A 23,495-nucleotide genomic window follows, 5' to 3' on the forward strand; every position below is an offset into this window, starting at 1 on the left:
TGTACTATAGGGAATATCCTTCCACATGTATCTCTCTTTAAAGTACATACTAAGTTGTGGAGTATCCTTAAAGTTTGAAAACATGGTATCAAGTTTCCTTCCTTATAGTGTATCTACTGCTAAGGTATAAGAATACTTAAATTTTGCTTTCACTCAATTGAGCATATAACCTGTTAAGTTTTGTAAGTATGTCTATGTTAATTTCAGCCTTACTCAGGATAAAGTTAGTGAATTCTTTTCATTGGTTTTGAAAATAATTGAAGTCTACATGTAAAACCAGGTTTCTTATATCATGTTAAATTAACTGATGTTGATGTGGGCCTGATTGTTGTTTTCCATGTAATTGTACCATTTCACAGAAGGATGTTGTTTAAAAAGTGATGCTGGAAGTTGTGTAATAACTTTCAGCAAATTCATAGCTAAGTTTTAAAAAATGTATTTTACAATGTACATGTTTGTCTATATACAACAAATATTTATGCTCCTCACTAATGCTATATCTTCTAAGATTAATTCCTAGAGGTGGAATTACTGGAGGAATAGAAACATTTTCAGGACTTTTGAAACATTTCGCCAGACTGCCCACCAGAAAAAGACTTCTGCCAGGAATGTGATGATTTATGCCCATTTCTCTGAATGTTGGCACTGTAATTCTTACTTACTAAAAAAGTTGAGCATGTTTTTCCTATAAGTTTACTGACCCATTTGTATGCCTTTTGTGAGTATCCCTTTATTAATCTTTGCTGACTCTTTTTTTCAATGATTTATAAGAGCCAGCTTATAGTGGCTAATAATCCTGTTTATTGTTAGAAACATTTGTTTTCTATTGTACCTTTTTTGTGTCTTTTCTTTATATGTGTGTTTAATTTGGGGGGGGTGTAGTATATAAGTTTTTTTTGTTTTTGTGTATGTGCATACACATTCCCAGCCTGATTTGAGAAACATGCACTTTTATTTTCTCCCAGTTCCTATAATTAGGATTTCCTTTACTTTTATGTATGGTGTGAGGTAGATTTGGTTTTCTACGTGCGTGAGCATGCAAGAGAGAGAGAGAGAAACAAGTATTCTTTTATAGGTAAAAGAAAAATAACTGTTATCTAGTAATTAATTTTCAATTAGAATTTGAAAAGGCTGACTTTTTTGGGGTACAAGTTAATTGAATAAGAAGACCAGACGTAATTAGCTGAACAACTTTGGCTTTTTATGTTGACTTCACTTAAACAGCTGTATCTTTAGAGACACAGTGTTCCGCTAACATTGGGTAAAAAATGGACAAATCAGTATTCAGGTTTCTTTTTCACCTAGCTTTGAAGTCTTATTTGTATTTATTTTTTTATTGTGGTAAAAATACACATAACATAAAATTTACCACCTTAACCATTTTTGAGTTTACAGTTCAGTGGTATTAAATGCATCCACATTGTTGAGCAGCCATTACCACCATCAGTCCCTATAACGTTTAGTGTAGTAAAACTGAAATTCTGTGCTATTGAACAGTAACTCACAATTCTCTCCTCCCACCAGCCCATGATAGCCACCATTCTACTTTCTGTCTTTATGATTTTGACTACTCTAAGTACCTCATGTAAGTTCAATCATACAGTATTTGTCTTTTTGAGACTGGTTTACTTCAGTTAGCGTACTGTCTGCAAGGTTCATCCATGTTGTAACATACAGCAGAATTTCCTTCCTTAAAGGCTGAATAATATTCCATTTTGTGTGTGTGTGTGTGTGTGTGTGTGTGTGTGTGTGTGTGTATACACATATATATACACCTCATTTTGCTTATCTGTCTATCCATTGATAGATACTTGGGTTTCTCCCATGTTTTACCTACTGTGAATAATGCTACTATGAACACTGGTGTACAAATATTTCTTCAAGACCCTGCTTTCAGTTCTTTTGGGTATATGTCCAGAAGTGGAATTCTTGAATCATATGGTAATTGTATTTTCAATTTTTGAGGAACCACCATACCATTTTCTGCAATGGCTGGACTATTTTACATTCCCACCAATAGTGCACAAGTGTTCCAATTTCTCTACATCCTTACCAACACTTGTTTTCTGCTTTTTTTTTTAACCAGTCTTTCTTTTCTTTAATAATTTTTTTATTGAAGTATAGTTGATTTACAGTGTTGTGTTAATTACTGCTATACAGCAAAGCAATTTAGTTATAAATATATATGTATACATTCTTTTTTATTTATATTCTTTTCCATTATGGTTTATCATAGGATATTGAATACAGTTCTCTGTGTTATACAGTAGGTCCTTGGCTTTTTTTAATAGTAGCCATTCCAGTGGTTGTGAGGTGGTACCTCGAGTTTTGATTTGCATTTCTGTAATGATTAGTGATGTTGAGCATCTTTTCATGTGCTTACTGGCTATTTGTATATATTCTTTGGAGTTCTTTGCCCATTTTGGAATTGAGTTGTTTAGTTTTTTGTTGAATTTTAGGAATTTTCTGTATATTCTGGGTATTAATCCCTTATCAGATATGTGATTTGTAAATATTTTCTCCCATTCTGTGGGTTGCCTTTTTACTCTGTGATTAGAGTCATTTGATGCACAAAATTTTTCAATTTTTATGAAGTCAAATTTGTCTGTTCTTTCTTTTGTTACTTCTGCCTTTGGTGTCATATCCAAAAACTCATAGCCAAATGCAATGTCTTAAAGCTTTTCCTTTAAGAGTTTTATTGTTTTAGGTCTTACATTTAAGTCCTTGATCCACCTTGAGTTAATTTTCGTATATGGTATTAGGTAAGGGTCCACCTTCATTCTTTTATGTGTGGATATCCAGTTTTTGCAGCACGATTTGTTGTAAAAGCTGTTTTTCCCTATTGAATGGTCTTGGCACCCTTGTGAAAAATAATTTTTGTACGTGAGGGTTTATTTCTGGACTCTCTCTTTCATTCCATTGGCCTATATGTCTGTCTTTATGCGAGTACCAAACTGTTTTGATTACTGTAGCTTTGTAGTAAGTTTTGAAATGAGAAAGAGTGAGTCCTTAAGCTTTGTTCTTTTTTTTCATGGTGATTTTGACTATTTGAATCCCTTGAGATCCAAATGAATTTTAGGATGGGTTTTTCTATTTTGCAAAAAATGTCATTGGGATTTTGATAGGAATCGGATTAAATCTGTAAATTGCTTTAAGTAGTATTGACATCTTACCAATATTAAATCTTCAACCTATGAACATGGGATGTGTTTCCATTTATTTCTGTTGTCTTTAACTTTTTTTTTCAGCAGGTCTTTTCATTGCACAGGTCTTTCACCTTAATTATTGCACAAGTCTTTGTAGTTTTCATTGCACAAGTCTTTCACCTTATTTTTTTTGATGCTGTTGTAAATGGAACTGTTTTTGTAATTTTCAGGTTGTGTATAAAATGCAACTGTTTGTGTATAGAAATGCAACTGATTTTTGTGTGTCATCTTTTGTAGGATACAAAACAGTATATCATACTGCTTTGCTACATTCAGTAATTCTAACAGTTTTTTTGCTCAGTGTTTATTGATATAAGACAGAGATAATATTACTTCCTTTCTAAGTGGATACCTTTTATTGTTTCTTCTTGCCTAATTGTTCTGGCTATGACTTCCAGTACCATGCTGAGCAGAGGTGGTAAAACTGATCCAAATTAAACACAGTTTACATCCAAGTTTTCCCCTAAAGCTGCAAGCCTTCAACAGACTCCAGAGTTCCAAAATTACATCAGACAGATTATGCCTCCGTAATTATTGTTTAGGTGGGGCAACAGATTCCTGGTGTTTCCTACTCTGCCATCTTTCCAGAGTCTGACTTATTTTTAATAATCAGATAAGTTTATTAAAATATTGGCATGACTTTAAAATGGAGAACCAATGCTCTCAGACTTTATGTATTAAACTGTAAAAGACACTTTTCACATAGTTAAATATTATGATTTGGGTAGTTATGAAAATCATGATTTGGATTGAACTCATGTTGCTTTTCAGAGCTTCCTCATATTTAATAATTTGCTGTACGTTACAGAAATACCGGTATCAGGATGAAGATACACCTCCTCAAGAGCACATTTCCCCACAAATCACTAATGAGGTGATAGGTCCGGAATTGGTTCATGTCTCAGAGAAGAACCTGTCAGAAATTGAAAATGTCCATGGATTTGTTTCTCACTCTCATATTTCACCAGTAAAGGTAAGATAGTAACTTTATTTTGTTGCTATGAATTATTTATTACTTTTGTTACTAATGTAGCTCATGCTTAGAGAGAACTATTTTTTCATGTAGGATTTTCCCCCCTTGATGTTTCTGGTTTTGTAATTACAAGGAATTTCATAGTATTCGTTAGCATTCTAAAAATATTTTTAAAAATATATATTATAAATGAATTTTATTCAGTGATACGATCTTTAAGCCTAAAAGTTCTCATGAAAGAAGTAACTATTATATTTCAAAATACAAATATATACACATCAAAAAATAAATATATATAATATATATAAATATAATATAAATAAATATATAAAAATATATATTTATATTACATCAAAATATAAACACATTAAAATATCTTTAAACTTTAAAAAAATATATTAGTAAGTACAGAAAAAGAGCATTAACAGTATCTTTGAAGTCCAGTGTGTGACTTTACCTGACCCCATCACCTTGTCTCTCCCCTCAGAAATAACCACAGTCCTGGTTTCACATATTTAGATTTCTAAACAATATATTGTTTCTTTTGCCTGTTTTGGTTTTTATATAATTGGCATTATACTGTGTCTACTCTCAACTTGCAGTTTTTGGTCAACATTATATGCCTGAGATTCATTATCTTCACTGCTCTAGAGTTTTCTATTTTATGAATATACTATAATTTACCTTACTTTTGATGGGTGTTAAGTTATTTTTGGATTATTACTAGTATTAAAAATGCTGTTAAAATCGTAGGTTATGTATACACATCTTTGTGGATAACACCAGATTATTTTCAAATGGTTCTATAATTTACATTTTCAGCAGCAATATGTAACAGTTTTAATTGATCTATATTCTCATCAATATTTGGTATTGTTATTTTTGCCATTGTTTTGGGTTTGAAGTAGTATCTTACTGTGATTTTAATGTGCATTTCACTGTTTGATAATATTGATCATTCAGGTTTCCTATTCTGTGACATACCCTCTCAAGATTTTTTTTCATTTTTGTAATGGGTTGTTCTTTTTACTGATTTGTGCAAGTTCTTTATATATTCCGGATACTAATCCTTTGTTAGTTGTATGTGTCGTGTATAAGGATCATTTCTTACTTGTAAACCTTGAAGTGGGTTTTGTAATTCTCTTTGAGGGATGATTTCATATTACTGGTTAAAAATTGTAATGGATTATATAGTACCAGTCAGATTTCAGTTAATAGTTTTTCTAGGTATTTGCGCATTTCATACTTACTTCAAAATATTCTCAACATCCTATTATTTTATGTCTATAGCATATTTAGGTGTAGCCCCTTTTTCATTCCTAGTATTGTTTATTTGTGCTTTTTTTCCTCTTGATCCTTCTTGCCAAAGGATGATCAATTTCAAAGAACCATGTCTTTTAATAGAGAACAGACTGGTGGTTACCAAGGGCGAGGGGGTTGTCGGAGGGATGGAATGGGAGTTTGGGATTAGCAGATGTAAACTTTTATATATGGAATGGATAAACAACAAGGTCCTACTGTATAGCACAGAGAACTATATATCCTATGGTAAACCATAATGGAAAAGAGTATTAAAAATGTGTGTATATATATATATATATATATATATATATATATATATCTGAATCACTTTGCTGTACAGCAGTATTTAACACAACATTGTAAATCAACTATACTTAAGTAAATAAGAAAAAAAATGTCTAAAAATAAAACTCTCCTGTGCTCCTCCCCCATGTGCTGTCACCTCCATCCCCTCTCATACACACATAAACATGAATATATACACGTTTATGCAATATGTAAATGTGTGGCTAGCCTACATATCAATCAAAGATTGTGTTTGGCCAAGGCAATCTGATCTTACTTTGGGACGCTAAATGAGAGATACACATGGGAAAAAAAATCAGTTGTCTATTAGTGACAGAGACAGTTTTCATTTTATCTTTTCCCCTTTCTGCTCTTATCATTATTATTTTATTTTCTTCTGCTTTCTTTGAGTTTATTCTGTTTGGGATTTTTCCCCTAGTTTCTCAAGTTGGTTACGTAACTGCATTATCAGCCTTTTCTAACAGTATTTGAATTTGTAAATTTTCCTTTAAATACACTTTAGCTGTAACCCACAGGTTTAATATGAAATGTTTATCATAATTCAAACTTTTTCTTTTACTTTCATTATTATTTTTTTCTTTGCCCCATGAGTTATTTAAAAGTATATTTCTTAATTTTAAACATACGAGACATTTATTCCAACATGTCTTCTTTTAGATTTTATTTTCTCATCTCATTTTTCATTCTTCTTAGCTTGGAAGCTATTCTGTTTCTCTTCCTTTAATGGTTATCCTAGAAATTTTTTTTTTTTTTAGAAATTTTAATATACATATTTCGCTTACAAAAATTTAGACTCAATATATATCTTTTACCCTCATTTTGAACAACATAAGAACCTTAGAACACTTGAATTCTAAGCACTCCCTCCTGCTTTATATGCTGTTCTTATCAGCCTATGCCTGTTTTCTCTTGACTGAATTAATAAAGCCTATTTCTTACTTCAGTCGAAAAACCTTCCTGGGTATGTATAATTCTTTTGTTTCTGATATTTTGAATTTTTGATGTTTATGATTGTTACAAATTATCCAAAGCCAATTTGCACACACCCAACTCCTCAGTCTTTTGGTGGTTGTTTGGTAGTTCTGTGTGTATGCAGATTCTGACACAGGCAGACATTTAAACAGACAGTGAGCCACATAACATATTGTATATAGCCTCTTTAAATGTGATGAAGCCTCAACTTTTTTTTGTTGCATAAAATGCTCGCTCTAGGCAAATAAAACAATATTCCAGAGACCAAGATTTTGTTACCCAGAATTTCCAGACATCTTAGGTATTAAACCTTAAGGTGCCATCTCTAAGGGTTATAAGCCTCTTCAGAGTCTTTCTTTCCCTTATGCAAGGGTGGATTGTGTCTAATTTAGCCAATCCATATAACTGAAATACAGTGGATTTCACCAATGAAAGCCCACTTCATTCATTATGATAATTGGCAAACTTTTGGTGTTGATCAAAGATTAACATAACAAAAATCTTATAGCAGCCATTTACTTTATAATTAAATGTTAGCTGACCAGTCTAGGAATGTTAATTCCTGATTAGGACAACTGACTGTCCATAGTAATGGTTCTCAGTTGTGGTGGGATATCGGAACCACCTAAAAAGGTTTTAAAATTTATATCTGAGTGCCATCTCAGAGATTATGATTTAATTGGTCTGGGGTATAGTCTGGCTTTGGAGAGTTTTACAGGTTCTCCAGGTGTTTCTAGGGGATAGCCACTGTTGAGAAGTAATGCACTAGAACCTAGCTTAATTGAACCACCATACACATATTTCTTTACTGTCTGTCTTGAAGTATTTTAAAGTAAATTTCTGACATCTCTTTATTTAATCCTCACTCTGCAGTGAGACTTAAGTGTTTCTAGTTATTGAGTGAGAAAGCATTATTACTTTTTGAAGATTCTCACTTGCTTCCTTAATTTGACTCTTTTTCCCTTGATTTTCTTACCATAGGAGAATTAAGTGAATTTTGCCTGATTCTTTCGGCATCTGCTTTAAAAATGCTCTTGTCCTTTGCATACAGTTAATTATTACATGTTAAAGGATTATGTCTCCCATAGCATTTTTCCCCCCGAGGGCTTTTTAAAGACAAATTTGACAGAGGCTTATTTAAAGGAGTATGTTATTGAGATTAAAATATCCTTATACTAACAGTTATAAAACACATCTTTTTCACAGTTTATCTTTTCTGCAATTGACATACATCTTATAGTTGCTGGTGTTATACTATTGCCTTAGTGCAGTGGCAGTTTGAGTGTTTGTATGCAAATCTTTGACAAATTTTGGTTAAGATCAAGAAAGTACTAGCCTCAAAGCATCTTAGTATACTGTGGTAATAATTCAGCTGGTCTCAGTGAAAAGCAGCTGGATCTATCCATCCTTACATGCCATTCTCTTGCTCCTTTTCATTTTGTTTTCTTTTATTAGATATTAACAGCATCAATCTCTGAAACAGTTAAAAATATAAGTTTCTGATGCAAATAGGTAGAGCAGTTGGGTATCATCATCTTATTCCCCCTTTGGCTTGCTGGCTCTCTGATTAGGATTTTCATTTCCAGTAGAAGAAATTATTTACTCCTTCATCTGTTTCTAAATCATACTTTACATCTTACTTTTTTAAATGTGAGTTTTTTCCTATTATAAACTTGTTTTACACATTTTCCCATGTTAACTTTTTTAAAAATTTGATACGTAACGTTACATAGTATATTGGTACCTTAACTTGCTGAACACTTCTGGTTTTCGCTATTTGTTATTTCCATTTTTACTAGGTTTTGTAAAGAAGGCTGCAGTGAATCATCTTGGGGCATAAAAAGTATGTTTAGTTGTTTTCTTAGGATGGATTTCCAGAAGTCAAATTACTGGGTCAGAAATCTTGATAGGCTGGACTTTTGACAAACTATATTCTGATACAATTGTAATTTAAGCGTTATTAAAGCTGCCCCATTTGGGGTATTTCTTCCTGCTTCTCCTATCTCATGCATAGATTAAAATTTGAGGAGTGAGCATAGGATTGGGGTAGTGTAATAGCAAAATGGTTAGGATTACTTTAACTTTCTGTTAGAGAACCAAATTTTTAAAAAATAACTTTGTTTTGACATAAGAAGGCAAGTTTTAACATTTTTAAATTTTTTTCAAATAACTGCAAATGTTTTAGGAAGCTCAACAATGGAATATATGTTATTTAAAATATAAATAAGATTAGCAGTCTTTTTTTAGAAACAAAAAAGCTAATATAAGGAACTTTTCCACTTTTATAGTATTGTGGTTTGGAATGAAGCAAGTAACTGTTGTACTATACATAGAACTCAGTATATGAATTATTATTTTTGTAATTTGAAAAATTATCTTTGAATAGTAGCAGTTTGCTGAGTAGAATGTAAATTAGGCACTGCTTTGTTCTTCACAGTTCTTATAAAAGCTAATAGAAAAATAAGATTAATAGATGATTGCTTTAAAAATCAACAGAATATTAGTTTTGTTTATCAAATGACATGCATTTACCATTTATTAAACATCTATGTTAGTAAGTTTGTTAGGCTTCAGTGACTGGTATATTTTATGGAGAGATAGTTATAACACGGTATGATGTAACATGAAAAAATAAAGAGAAGTTAAATTCTTGAAGTATTGTAAAAAAACAAAGTTGATATTTGGACAAGGTGTTGAAGGATGTATACAATATGCTAATTCAGAGGAGAAGGCAGTTACTGGAGAAAATAAGTACAGTAGGAGGGTGATAGTCTGAGGAGACTGTAAAAATGCAGAAAAGTTCATTATATTGTAGTTGATGTTTAGGATGGTTGTTAGGAAATGAGGACAAGGTGTGAAGGACCTTGATCCTGAGCTGATGAGTGGGCTTATGAAGGGTTTGCCACCGTGAAACATGCTGTGAAATAATCTGTCAGGGTCTTGTAGTGCTAGTGCTGATTCTCATTACTGAAGTAATGAATGAAATAAGATAGTGATTGAAAGTTACTTTATTCAGGCCTTAGCATAAAACATAAAAGTAACTATGATTTGGACTTCCCTGGCGTCCAGTGGTTAAGACTCCGTGCTTCCACTGCAGGGGGCACGGGTTTGATCCCTGGTCAGGGATCTAAGATCCTGTATGCCACGTGGCACAGCCAAAAAAAAATAGTTTTTTAAAAAAGTAATTATGATTTAAGACTCTAAAAGGGAAGGTTTCTTGCCAGTGCTAGACAGTTTCAAGAAAGAAATTGGTGATATAATGGTGAAAAACTGTAATGTGGAAGAAAAGGACAGACACAGTGGGTAAATTCTTGTGGTATATGAAAATCTTTAAAAGTAAGCTTCAATTTTAAACAGTTCTAAATATAGTAGTATGGTACTAATAAGAACAGTGTCAAGATTCCTAAAACTGAAAATGATCTAAGAATTAGGAAAAATGGTCAGAACAGTAAATTGAACAAGTAAACAAACAAAACCTCAGCGTTTTTCAAAATAGATTTAAATCTAGATGAAATGACAAGGGTGACATGGCTTAGTGTGGGATATTGCAATGGTCATTGAATAAAAGAGTTCATATTTTGCTTTTGTCTTCAATGACGGAAAATTATGTTTAATATGTGCAAAGTAAATGTAGTTACAAGGGGCTTGAAATTGAAGACAGAACAGGGTATGTGAACAGATAATTATTATAAATAAGCGTATCTTTTAGCCTGGACACATTTCATCCAGTAGTACTGAGAATACTATCAAATGAAATCACCAGCAGCAATTGGTAGTTTTTCAAATATTGTGAGAAATGGAGGTAGCAGAAGAATGGATATAAGCAAACATATGCCTATTGAACTAAATGCTACAGGAAGAGAATCTTTCCTATTTTGAGTGCATACTGAATGCTTTGTTGAAGTCAACTTTGTTTTTACAACTCTGGAATATATTAAAATACTTTTGAATTTTATCTTTTTTGGATGACCCTGGAGTACTAAGTTGAGTACACAGTTTGCATACAATTTGACCACTAGATGGCGCTCATACAGAAGCGATTTGTATATATATGATCACTTTTTTCTAGATAAATAACAAATCTATGTTATCAATCTTCTTAGTCTTGTCTTAGTACAGCTGCATGTTTTGAAATTTAATAGGCCGTATTATAAAGATAAAAAGGTAAGGAAAATGCTTGTTGCATTTACAGTACATTGGCTTTGTGGTTACTTAGTAATTTTTTCCTAATATTTTAGAGTTTCAATATTGTTTTTCCTCTCATCCTTCAACCTTTTAAAAATTTTCACTAAAATTACTTAATCATTGCCTTTGTTACTATACCTGAAGACTTCTGGGTTTATTTGCAAGTTTGGAAAAGGGTACAAATAATTGAGGGCCTATCCTATATAAATTTTTGAACTGTCTTTACTTCCATTTAATGTTATAAAATAAACATTTCTAACAGTCATAAATTTTTCATAATCATATTTAAAGTATGTAATCACTAAATGGGTGTACTTAGTTTACTTATGCTTTCTCTTACTGTTTAGAGTTCTGCTATAGATAATATTATTGTCATTCTGTGAAAAAGAAAAACTGTACAGAAAAAAGAATGTTAGGTGTAGAGTATATTGCTCAGTGGTAGTGTATTTGACTGCAGAAAAAAAATGTCCATTCTTTATATATCATATTAAAATCTTAATAGTGTTCTTTTTGATGATTTAAACGTTGTGAAGTATTTTTTAAAATTCACTATTTTAAATAGACTTTCCAGGTTCTATAATGAATTTAAATTTTGGTTTAACGGAATAGAGCTTATATTTCCGTTATGTGACATGGGTATGGTTATTCTAAAGCAGAGATCAGTGAGGAGTTGGTTGCCTCTGCTTCCCAATCAAATCATATGAAACCAATTGTGATTTAGGTACATATATGGTTTTGTATGTGTGTATTGACTGTTGCGCAATCGATGAGATGATCCTAGATTTCCGTAGCTCAGGTAATGGGACATTTTCATAAAAAAGCCTTTCTCAAAACTCAAAGTTGTTTTCTTGATGTCGATGTGAATAGGAAATTTATATACTGAGAAGTATTTCTTCTCTGTACTCGGGATATATGGGATGGAGCGTTCATCAACTTTTGCTTGTTCCCAAGCTCTTTGGCTCTCTAGCATAAGAAATCATTGTATACGAATGCCTTACTGTTCCATCTGTGTTGGTACTGTTTGCAACTTGAGTAGGATATTTGCATTCAACATTGATTTTCAGTATCCTTATCCACGACTTCCCTGGTGGTCCAGTGGTTAAGAATCTGCCTTCCAGTGCAGGGGACATGGGTTTGATCCCTGATTGGGGAACTAAGGTCCCACATGCCACAGGGCGACTAAGCCTGTGCACCACAGCTACTGAGCCCACGCCCTCTGGAGCCCTCATGCGCTGGAGCCTGCATGCCGCAATTAGAGAGAAGCCTGCGCACTGCAACAAAGACCCAGTGCAGCCAAAAATTTTAAAATATCCTCATCCTTACAAATCCAGAGTAACAGAATCTGTATAAATTCTAAGGTTCCCCCTCCCACCCTGGCTTTCCATCATATACAGATCAAGACACATATTTTGGGGCCAAACCAATTACTAGAGCATTTGTATAAACCACACTAATCAGTTCTTTATTAAGTACCTGGTCCATAGTAAAATTTATTTTTAGGAGGTTTTATTTTTTTCTTTTAGAGAGGATTCTTAGTTCTCTGTCTACCCTTAGTGTTTTCCTCTAGTCCCCTACCCCCAAATAGATAAGATCAATCTGTGTAGGGCCATAAAGCTGCCAGCTACTGTCTGTACAGTTCTTGGGAAGAAGCAAACTTTGCTATAATCTGTCACAAAACATCTTACTTCCAAAAGTCCCACATGACTCTCAACCCTTCTTGGGCATGTGTTTGTATCTTAGAGACAGAATCATAGAGACAGTGTTCGCATCTTTTCTTGCCAAATCAGGATTTGCAGTAGTCCTAGAGGTTGTAGTTTGCCAATGCTACTTTCCAATAGACTGCATTTAGTTGGTGCTGGTAAGCAAAAGCAAGCAAGATTTTGTTGGTCCTCATTCATGGCTGAGGTTGGGGATTATGATGTACTTAATATCAACTTAAAAATTGAATTACTCAACTATTAGTAAGTTACCAAGTAGCATTTTTGTTCATATATTGTTTTTAATGGTGATATGTTGTTTTATATACTAATGTAGCATAGTATTAAGAGGACAGACTTAGGAATCTGTGGTTCTCAAACTTGAGGGTGCTTAAGAGTCTCTTAGGGGGGCTTTTCAAAAATGAAAATTCCCAGATCTCCCTTACCCCTAAAAATTCTAATGGGAAGGGGATATCAGTCTGTATTTTTTTTAACCAGCACCCGAGGTGATTCTGAGGTGGACTACTGTGTTGAGAAACACAGACCTAGATATTAGATGTTAGAAAGTATCTATTTAGCAATCAAACAGTATTATTTTTTGAACCAGAGTATTATTTTATGTCATGTTGGATAAAATATGTTTTACTGGCTATAAAACAAAAAATTTATGTTTAATTCTTTTGCATTTTTACAAATTCATAACTTGGTAATCTTAATGTTTATAACATATGAGAGAGATGATGCTGATAATAGCACTTTTTTATCACAAAAGTCCCAGAAGCCAAATACTTATTTAGCTAATTATTCTGTTTCTGTCTTCAGACTCAGTTAATCAAAGCATTTAAAACCAATATGTTAAATAAAATTATCAAGTTACATTCCAAATGGATTTCTCTCTGTCATTAGATCCTCAGAGTTTAATGTAGATAGTACCTTTTAAAACCTTAGTGCTATTTAATGTAAGTGCCTTCCTGATGTAGAAATTTATATGTGAATAGAAAGATTTCTTTAGTAAAATTGTTTTAAACAATCAGAACTGTTGGCAGAGAGAATCCTCTTGTATTTTTAAATTCAGTTCATATTTATAATTTATTTAAGCAGCGAAGATGCCATTGGATTTTACTTCAGACTGATTGAAACTTGGTAATCCAGGGTTTCTCCACCCAGTGCATTAAATCAGGCAGCCCCAAAGGGTCTTGGTAGTCCAGTGTTTATAACATCCTTCTTTACCTGCTAATTGACCTCACTTCCTGGATTTCAGTCCGTCTAGTTATCAGCTAACAAAAGAACAGCTTTTCCTGCAGACGCTGGTGAAAAAATAATCATGAGAAAGAAAACCACCTTATGTCGTCTTTTTTGTCTAGAAATATAAACTCAGCCATCATACAGCTAACAGGTACAGAGGGAAGATACAAGCTCTTTCATGGGAAGAAATTACAGAGAAAATGAGCATCATTTCTCAAGGTTTTTATTTTCCCTGATCTACAAGTGATGCTGCTGTAATTCTAGCTGCAGTTTTTACCGATCATTCACCACTCAGCAGCTGGTAGAGAAGTAAGACTGCTTGGCAACCACCTGCAGGGCTGCAGAGATGAATTACATTTTCGGGAACAACACACTTCTGTACTCTCGCGCCAGTCGAGGAGGCAATACTAGCTCTAGCCATGGCTCAGTAGGCCCAAAGCAGAAACACTGGGCGAAAAAGGGCTCATCAGATGAACTGCAAGCTGAGCCAGAACCTTCACGCTGGCAGCAGATAGTTGCATTTTTCACTCGAAGACACAGCTTTATTGACTGCATCTCGGTAGCCACCAGCTCCACCCAGGTAACATACCACTTGTTGAAATTATTTTCGGTTCATGTTGCTTTGCAAAAATGTATTAGTATAGATTTCTTATTATTAAAACATAGTCTTATGCCCTGAAACCTTGGATACGCAGAAATGTATGTTTTCAGTCCATCTATGCAGGTCTTTAGCGTGAAAGGGGAAACAAAAATATTTTCCCTTTTGCTCTTATGTAATGCCAAACAAAACAGTCTCAGATTCTGTTGAATGACTTCTCTAAAAATATAAAGCCATTCATACATAAATTAAAATGTAAATTAATAATGCTTGTCTCCTTATTTTCAGATTGTGTTAAACGCTATAAAGTATGATGTTTGACCAAAGAAAATACCTGTTTGTATAGCTTTTATATGTCATTAGATAACCTCAGGAGATTGTTATAGTAAAGAAACAGAAGATAATTTGAAATATTTTTATTTTCTAGTGTTTTGAGTATAGATTAAACTGAATACAGTTGGCTATTGTATATACTAATATCTTAAAATTATTACATTATGGTTTATTCAAGGGATTTAATGAATCCCCTTCCATTTCTATAAATATATTATCTAGGGTTAATTGGAAAGCAGTAAACTTGTGTAATTACATGATTATAGGAATATTTTATCAAATATTCAATTGACAGTGTAAAGAGCTGAGCAAACACTAAAAGTCCTCAAATTAAAAAAAAAAATCACATAAAACCACTTCTTTTTGAGGAGTGAGTATTAAAAATATAAGGAAAATATAAAGTTAATCATAATTTGAGTGAAATACCTATTATTTGGTATTAAAGGAGGGTTGGGGGAATATTTTTATTTTAAAACATGTTTTTAATAGATATTCAACTTTAGTAAAAATGAAAGCATAGGAATTAGTCTAATTTAAAAAACAAGGTGAGAATGCTTTTGTCCTTTAAATTTAAATTAAAATGTATACACATACCTTAGGGCCTTTTAAAAATAAATTCCTTTAAAACCATCTTTTTTTTTTTTTTTTAGTAATTAGAAGCAGCACAGTAAGTATAAAGTAACTGTCAACAGCTTCTTCTTGTTTTGGGTTACTAGAATTTTCTTTCAATAGTTTTTATTTTTAAGTAATGTCAAATTTCTTAAGTAAAAATATTCTTGTTTTTTCTTAGATGTTTGAGAGGAATGGAATTACTGGGCTAGGGAGAGTCATTAATAGTTTTTATGTAGGCAGTGAGATTACTTATAATCAAAACTTACTCAGAGGCAACGATTGATTTAACTCTTAGATTGAATACTGCCCCAAGAATTTAACTAACTTGATTTTGACTACAATTACATATACCAAAAAGGGACACAGAGACTAAAGCTTAGCATTGTTATTCATTCTATGTTAGTATTAAGTGATATTTTTCCATTATCAATAAGAAAGATCTGTTAAAAACTTCAAATACACACAACTATATGTATATACACACACACAACCAATGATATATAATTCATCTTGTAAAAGGCATACAAATGAAAGACAAGCAAAATAGTTTACATAGAAAATACTGAAACCATGGAATTACATTATAGTTACTTAGGAGTTGGGCCGAAAAGTTGCTATTGTATTGCACTAAAATAGCCACAATTTTAATAAAAACTCTATTTGCAATTGATCCTACAAAGCCATTTAAAATTTTATCTTCCTCCCGTTTGGTTCAGATCCCTTGTGTATACTGAAAAATTACTATTTTTCTTTCTTTCAGCCCTCTTTCTGTTACTTATTTTGTCTTTTTCATTATCTTTGTATTTCATATCTATAAATGTAGACTTTAGGTCAGAGTTTTAGCTTATATTTCTCCAGCTCTGGAGAACCAACATCATTTTGCATTCTGTGTTATTTTTCTCACTAATGAGTTGGATATTTTATATATCCAAGTCTTTTGTTGTAACTCACTGGAATTCATTTTACAGGATAAAATACAATAGGACTGAGAAAGAATGTTAGGCGTATTTAAATTTTAGTTGATGCTAGGATACATTTTTCTGTTTCATTTACTGACTCATGGCTAGCAGTTTTATTTTGTAACATAAGAGGATTTTTATATTGTTAAAAACAAAGTAGATTAATGAAATTTTAGTTTATTGAGCATATGCTATATACCTATGAATATATATGTATGATAGTGTTTTGTTCTGTCAATGATAAATAGCAAAAGTGATTACCAGGTCTCCTGTTTCACTATTGTCAGAAATATTCTTTTCTAAGATTGGATAGCAAGATTAACTTTGAATCTAATTCCTTATAACTATGATGCATGGTACTTTTAGCAGTTTGGAGAGTTGTTATTAAATGCAGTTTTAGTAATTTGAAAGTCATTACTCTGATTTCATATCCCACCAAATAGCCTCTATAAATAAAAAATAAAATGTACTTTACAGATTCACTTAAATTGCTCATCTGTTTAAGATATTTGTGTTCACAACTAAGATTTTGTGTCAGATTCTACTGTAATGTATGGAACTTAGTAGGAAGTCATTAATATTTTTAAATGTTAGGGAAGCCAAGTGGTTATAAATTTCTGCAGGACCCCAGCTTCTAGGATGGTACTTGCCATGTAGTTGGTGCTCAGTAAATGTTTATGGAATTGATTGATTAATTACCATTTCAATCACCTGAAACCTTGTTAGCTCATGGCCTTCCGAAATAATGGCACCTAACCTGAAACCTCTTGGGTACCTATATTTATTGGATTCACTCTATTGCCGTCATACGTGCCTTTGATTCTTCACAGTAGCCCATCTCTTCCTCCACTCCCCTTTTCTTCCCCTCCATTATTCAGACTTTCTTCAAGCTGCACAAACCCCCCATGTACCTGATTTCCTCGCCCCTTTGAATCTTTACCCATGATGATAACCATACAGCTTAAAGACTATGTCTAATTTTTGTCATTTGGCTGTATCCCAAAAGTTTACAATGTGAGGTTTTATTGTTTTTAGTGTTAAACTAAGATGAGTTTCTTGTGAATTATTTTACTTTGGTGTAAGGTTTTCTATTTTGAGCTTCATACTACTTATGTTCTTAATTTTGAATAGTCATTATAATATAGAAAACGTGGGCTACTCATTGTCAAGCCCTCCTCAGTTCCTCACTTCAGCCTTCTTCCTGTTCTTGTATTTATGATCCTTTGATGCCAATCTGCCCTGTCCTGTTTAGTGATGCAGCCCTGTTAAATCCAAGACCAATTTTTATATTCAACAGGGCTTTAAAAAACTCTAGCACAATACTTCTAGACTTTGCTACTTGCTTATCTCCTAAGTAAAAGCTTTTATCTACTTGGTGATGTCAGTGTTTATTAACGAAAATAGTAGTCACATATAAACTTTGAACAGCTGTAACGTGGTAGGTCACTTCGGATGTATATTTGGCAATTGTTCCCATGGTTTGGATTACTTCAAAATCCCTATTGTGGGTCATTATAAATATTCAAATAGAATTTCCACCCTCCCCCAGATAATTGACATGCCAAATTAAGCTGAAAACCGCAAAATTCTCTTCCTAGGAGTGAATGGAACAGGCATAATGACTTATAATTGAAGCAGAACAATAAAATTTTAACAAGAGTGAATATTAGCCACATGAGTTGAATAATATGCTTTTTAGAGGAAGAAACTCTGTCCTAAATTAAAATACAGGAAAACGCTGTTCAGATAGATTCCCACTGTTCAGATACCAGAAAAATAAATAGGCTAATTTGTATGAAAAGAATATGATTTGTCCTAAACAGGTACATTCTGGAGTAGAAAGGATTTAATTTTTAGAGCTATGCATTGGTTATATTGTCCCCAAATGAAGATAATAGCATCAACTTCATTGAGTTAATTGTATTAAATGATTAAATGCATGTAACACTTAGAACAGTGCCTGGAAGCTATTATTATTGTTGTTATTTTTATATTGCTTAATTTTAATAGTCTTCAACAAATTCAAATTAGATAATTAGGAATTACAGTATCTAGGATGGTGCAATTCATTCAGACATTCAGTAAATAGTGTTGACTGAATAAGTTCCTGTGAGTGCAGGCTGTACAGTTTTTAAAGAACGACATATCTCAACACCTTCAGTTGCAGGATATAAAGGAGGGACCCCAAAGAGCACTTCAAATTCTTGGTGAGACACCAGTTTCCTGACCTTGCTTTCCTACCCAACACTCCCTTCTGCAAATGCTAAACCAGTCACAAGCAGACAACTAAATTTAACTGATTATCCACCTTTTACCAAGCATACCATCAGGACATCTTAATCACTAAAAAAATTTGAAGCCTTGGGGCTTCCCAGGTGGCGCAGTGGTTGAGAGTCCGCCTGCCGATGCAGGGGACACGGGTTCGTGCCCCAGTCTGGGAAGATCCCACATGCCGCGGAACAGCTGGGCCCGTGAGCCATGGCCGCTGAGCCTGCGCGTCCGGAGCCTGTGGTCCGCAACAGGAGAGGCCACAGCAGTGAGAGGCCCGCGTACCGCAAAAAAAAAAGTTGAAGCCTTCCAGATCACCTTCACTTAATTTCCTTATCTCTGTTTGACTCTAGTATATCTCCAATATGTTTTAAACTCCCATTTATCTGTGACCTCCCAATTTCTTTCACTCTGCCCTTTGGAACTCCCAGTTCGTGATCAGCAAAATTTCCTTTTTCCTCAAACTCTTCTGTGATGGTTCATCTCACCTTTTTTTCTCTCATAGAAAACTGGTGTTCCCCCGAGAGTACTTTTTTTTCTTTAGCCCTCACAAAAAGTGGAATTTTTATCTGTCACGTCCCATGTACCTTGGGACCAACAAGTGGAGTTGATGTCTTCCTTGCTTATCATTGGTATTTATGGATGATTGTACCTCCTCCCTTTTAAAAATGTATATATCATCAGACAGTATTTTCTACTTCCCCTCCTTGTCTAGTCATCTGCATCTTTCACAATCACTCCTACTCATTGATGATTTGAACTGTCTTTTCTCTGTCCACTATTCATGTAATCATTCTTAGTGATTTTCAGTATCCTGGTATGATCCTTCCAAAATCTTGACTTCTCAGTTCTTTGATATCCTTGCCTCTAGGAGTCTTTATTTTTTCTTTCACTTGACTGACCTGCTGAAATGGTTATATTCAAGACCTCATTACCATTGACTGAACCACTTACAAAATCTCAGCTGCAAGCATTTCAAACTGACTAGCACTTCCTTACTTTTCAGCTCACCTCCCCTACAACAATTTTTTTTTTACCCTTTAAAGACTTCCAGCCCAACTTTTTATTATCTATCATTTCTTTCATGCTCTCACTTCCCTCCTTGCTTTGCTCACATTCTTTGGTCCATGACTATAAACACTGCCTTTCATAATCTTAACTCTCTTGCTCCTCTTTCACTTCATTGGTAAAATCTAACCTTGGTTAATTGCAACTCTGCCTCCTCCACATCAGCTCCAAAGCTGCCCATTAAACTTCCAATACCTGTTTCCTGGCCCTCATTCTCAATTGATGGTCTTATTCTGTATTCCATCCTGTTAAAATAAATGATCCACTTGTGTTCTTAAATCTCACCCTTCACTTCTGTACTAGATCTTCATTTTTGACTGTTCAGGGACTTGTGAAATTCTCTCTTCTCTTCATTGCATTGTCCGTCTTTCCCTCCATACTGGATTATTCCCATCAGCTTACATACCCGCTAAAATACCTTTCATTAAAACAACCAGCCAGAAATCCTCTAGGAGTAGACTGTCAGATCCAGTGATCAGTTCTCAGTCTTTATTTTACTCGACCCCACAACAGCTTTTTACACAACTAACTGCTCTCTCCTTTAAATTCTCCTTTGACTCTTGAACACCATTCTCCTGATTCTCTCCCTACCTCAGTTTCCTTTGCAGTATCCTCCTCCTCTTCTTACCACTAATAGTTAGAGTAACTCAGGGCATCAGTCCTTGAACTTCTCTCTTTTTATACTCATATTTCAGATGATCTCATCCAGGTGCCTGTAAATACATCAGTACTCATATCTTCAGTCCAGAGCTATTCCCTGTATACTAGACTTGTGTGTCTGGCTTTCCTACTCAGTATCTCCACTTGGATTAAGTATCTGAAAGTTAACATGTCAAAAACAGAGTTTCTAATTTTATTGTTCTCCCCATCTTCATTCAGTGTACCAGTCACTGAGATGTTGAATATGAAAACCCTTGGAATAATCTGTTCTTTTTCCCTTTGCTCCACATGCAACTTAATAGCAAATTCTGAGGGCTCTGTGTTCAGAATATATTATGATCTAACCACTTTTCACCACTTCTACAACTACTAATTCAAATTATTTAATTTGTTGCCGAACTATAGCAGTAGATATCTGTCTGGTCTCCCTAGCTCCATCCTTTACTCTCACCAGTCTGTTCTTCACCCAGCAGCCAGTCATCCTTACAGAATATCAATTCTTGTCAGTACCTTGTTTTTACTCTCCCGTGGCTTCCAATTCGATATATAATAAAATTCTAAATCCTTCTTTACCATAGTCCAAAAGGCCCTTTATTATCTAGCCCCTGGCAGTATCTCTAATCCCATTTCCTACTGCTCCCTCAATTACTTTGTTCCAGCTGTATTGGCCTTGTTCCTGTTCCTCAAATATATCAAGCATGTGGCCATCTCAGAACCTTAATCTTGGTGTTTCCTCTGCCTGGAACATTCTTTCCTCAGATATTCTCATAGTTCATTTCCTCACTTCCTTCAGATTTCTGCTTATCTGTTACCTTCTCAGAGGGTCTTCCTCGATTCTTGTCTAAGGTAGCAGGCACTTCTTCACTCCAAATGTCCCTGACTTTTTACCTTTTTAAATATTTTTCTTCATAGCACTTAATACTACTTGATTCTTTATTATTATATATTTTTAATCTGTCTGAATTCTCTCTTAGACCTTCTGTGAAACATATCACACTTTAGTGTTATACTGATCCTCTAGCTGATGATTCTCTTGTTATTTACCCTTATGGAAAGAAATACCCTTGAGGAGGTGAGACAGGGAGAGAAGAGGAGAAAAAACATTCGGTTTCCTTATAACTAGGATGAGTATATAATTCATCGACCAAACTTGGAGTACTTTTATGGAAAGAGGGAACTTCCCAGGCAAACAGAGGCATGTGGTGTCATCATCTATAACCATTTATCTTCTGACAGTTCCTACCAGGCAGCAGGTCTAAATATTCACACCAAGACATTTCCACATTGGACCAACACGGATTGGCCTAATTTTCTTACCTATGTATGTTTCAAACATTTGGCCTCATGCCTAATAATAGTTGTGTTTTGAAGTGATAGATCAAATATATATATATATATATTTTTTCTTCATCTCTAAGGAATAAAATTGCTTATATTCAGTAGTATAATGCCTTTGTATTAAACTAGACTATATAGAGAGTAAGTAGATAATCCTCTTAAACGACTTTGGAAATGCCAAGTCTGATAGTAGAATAGTTTCCAGGAGAATGGGTAGAAATAGTCTCTTTGAGTATTGATTAACCAAGCAATCAAAGTTAGGTTAAAAATTCTGTTATAATTGGTTGTGAGATGCTGTCTCTTGGCAAAGTTTAATTTCCTACTCAAAAGGCCAGTAATTTTGTAAAATTAATAACATTACTCAGATTTGGAAATTAATTGTTTCCCTTTTCACCCAAAGAATATCTACTCAAAAATATGTTTAAATGGTGTTTGAGACCCAGTCATTTGTATAGTTGGACACTTTAGAAAAGCATAAAGATGAAAATTAAACAAAAAGTTTACAATGGTTATATTCGCTTTTAAAAAATACCAGATTGGGGCTTCCCTGGTGGCGCAACGGTTGAGCATCTGCCTGCCAATGCAGGGGATATGGGTTCGAGCCCTGGTCTGGGAAGATCCCACATGCCACGGAGCAACTTGGGCCTGTGAGCCACAACTACTGAGCCTGCGCGTCTGGAGCCTGTGCTCTGCAACAAGAGAGGCCGCGACAGCAAAAGGCCGGCGCACCGCGGTGAAAAGTGGTCCCCGCTCGCCGCAACTAGAGGAAGCCCTTGCACAGAAACAAAGACCCAACACAGGCAAAAAATAATTAATTAATTAATTTAAAAAAAAACAGATTGACCATACAATCCATCAGTTGCATTCCTTAGTTTTTACCCAAATGAGTTGAACATTTATGTCCACATGAAAACCTGCACACAGATGTTTATAGCAGCTTTATTCATGATTGCCAAAACTTGGACGCAACCAAGATGACCTTCAGTAGGTAAATGGATAAATAAACTGTGGTACAGCCAGATAATGATATGTTATTAATCATTAAAAAGAAATGGAAAGATGTGGAGGAACTTTAAATGCATATTTCTAAGTGAAAGACACCAATCTGAAAAGGCTACATACTGTATGCTTCCAACTATATGACATTCTGGAAAAGGCAAAACTATGGAGACAGTAAAAAGATTAGTGGTTGCCAAGGGTTAGGAAAGAGGGAGAGATGAATAGATAGAGCACAGAGGATTTTTAGGCCAGTGGAACTATTAGGTAGGGTACTATAATGGTGGATACATGACATTATATATAAATTTGTTCAAACCCATAGAATGTACAACACCAAGAATGAACCCTAGCGTAAACCATGAACTTCGGATAATAATGGTGTGTCAGTGTAGGTTCATCAGCTGAACAATGTACAGCTCAGGTGGGGAGTATTGATAGTGGGAGGCAGTGCATGTGTGTGGGCAGAGGTTATATGGGAACTCTGTACTTTCTGCTCTAAAAAATAAAGTCTGTTAAAAGAGCAACATTGGTATCTTAAGGTGGATTAGATTGGCTATAGTTTGAAGAACTAAGTAAGTGAAATTTGTTATATAAGCTCTTTATAATTAGGAAGTGTGTTGCATTCATCTTTGTAGTTTCTATAGCGTGTCATGATTGTTAGATTGTCCTTTTGTCAAGGACAAATAGGTAAAAAATTTCACAAGCTGCAATTTATGTATTTTAGTATGTATATTATATATGTATTATATATATATATATATATATATATAGTTT

At 34.0% G+C, this 23,495-nt stretch overlaps 1 protein-coding gene across 5 annotated transcripts in view; it reads left to right on the forward strand.

Moving 5' to 3' along the window:
* The window catches only part of DLG1 (discs large MAGUK scaffold protein 1), a 280,091-nt gene that overhangs the window by 95,754 nt on the left and 160,842 nt on the right, over positions 1 to 23,495 (forward strand). For all 5 annotated transcript variants that reach the window (XM_024752078.1, XM_024752079.1, XM_024752080.1 and 2 more), the window contains exon 5: positions 4,015 to 4,179. In XM_024752078.1, coding sequence (XP_024607846.1) covers positions 4,015 to 4,179 — 165 coding nt within the window. The remainder of the gene's footprint in view (positions 1 to 4,014; positions 4,180 to 23,495) is intronic.

This window comes from Neophocaena asiaeorientalis, unplaced genomic scaffold (genome assembly GCF_003031525.2).
Source record: "Neophocaena asiaeorientalis asiaeorientalis breed wild unplaced genomic scaffold, Neophocaena_asiaeorientalis_V1.1 scaffold293, whole genome shotgun sequence".
NCBI classification, from domain to species: Eukaryota; Metazoa; Chordata; class Mammalia; order Artiodactyla; family Phocoenidae; genus Neophocaena; species Neophocaena asiaeorientalis.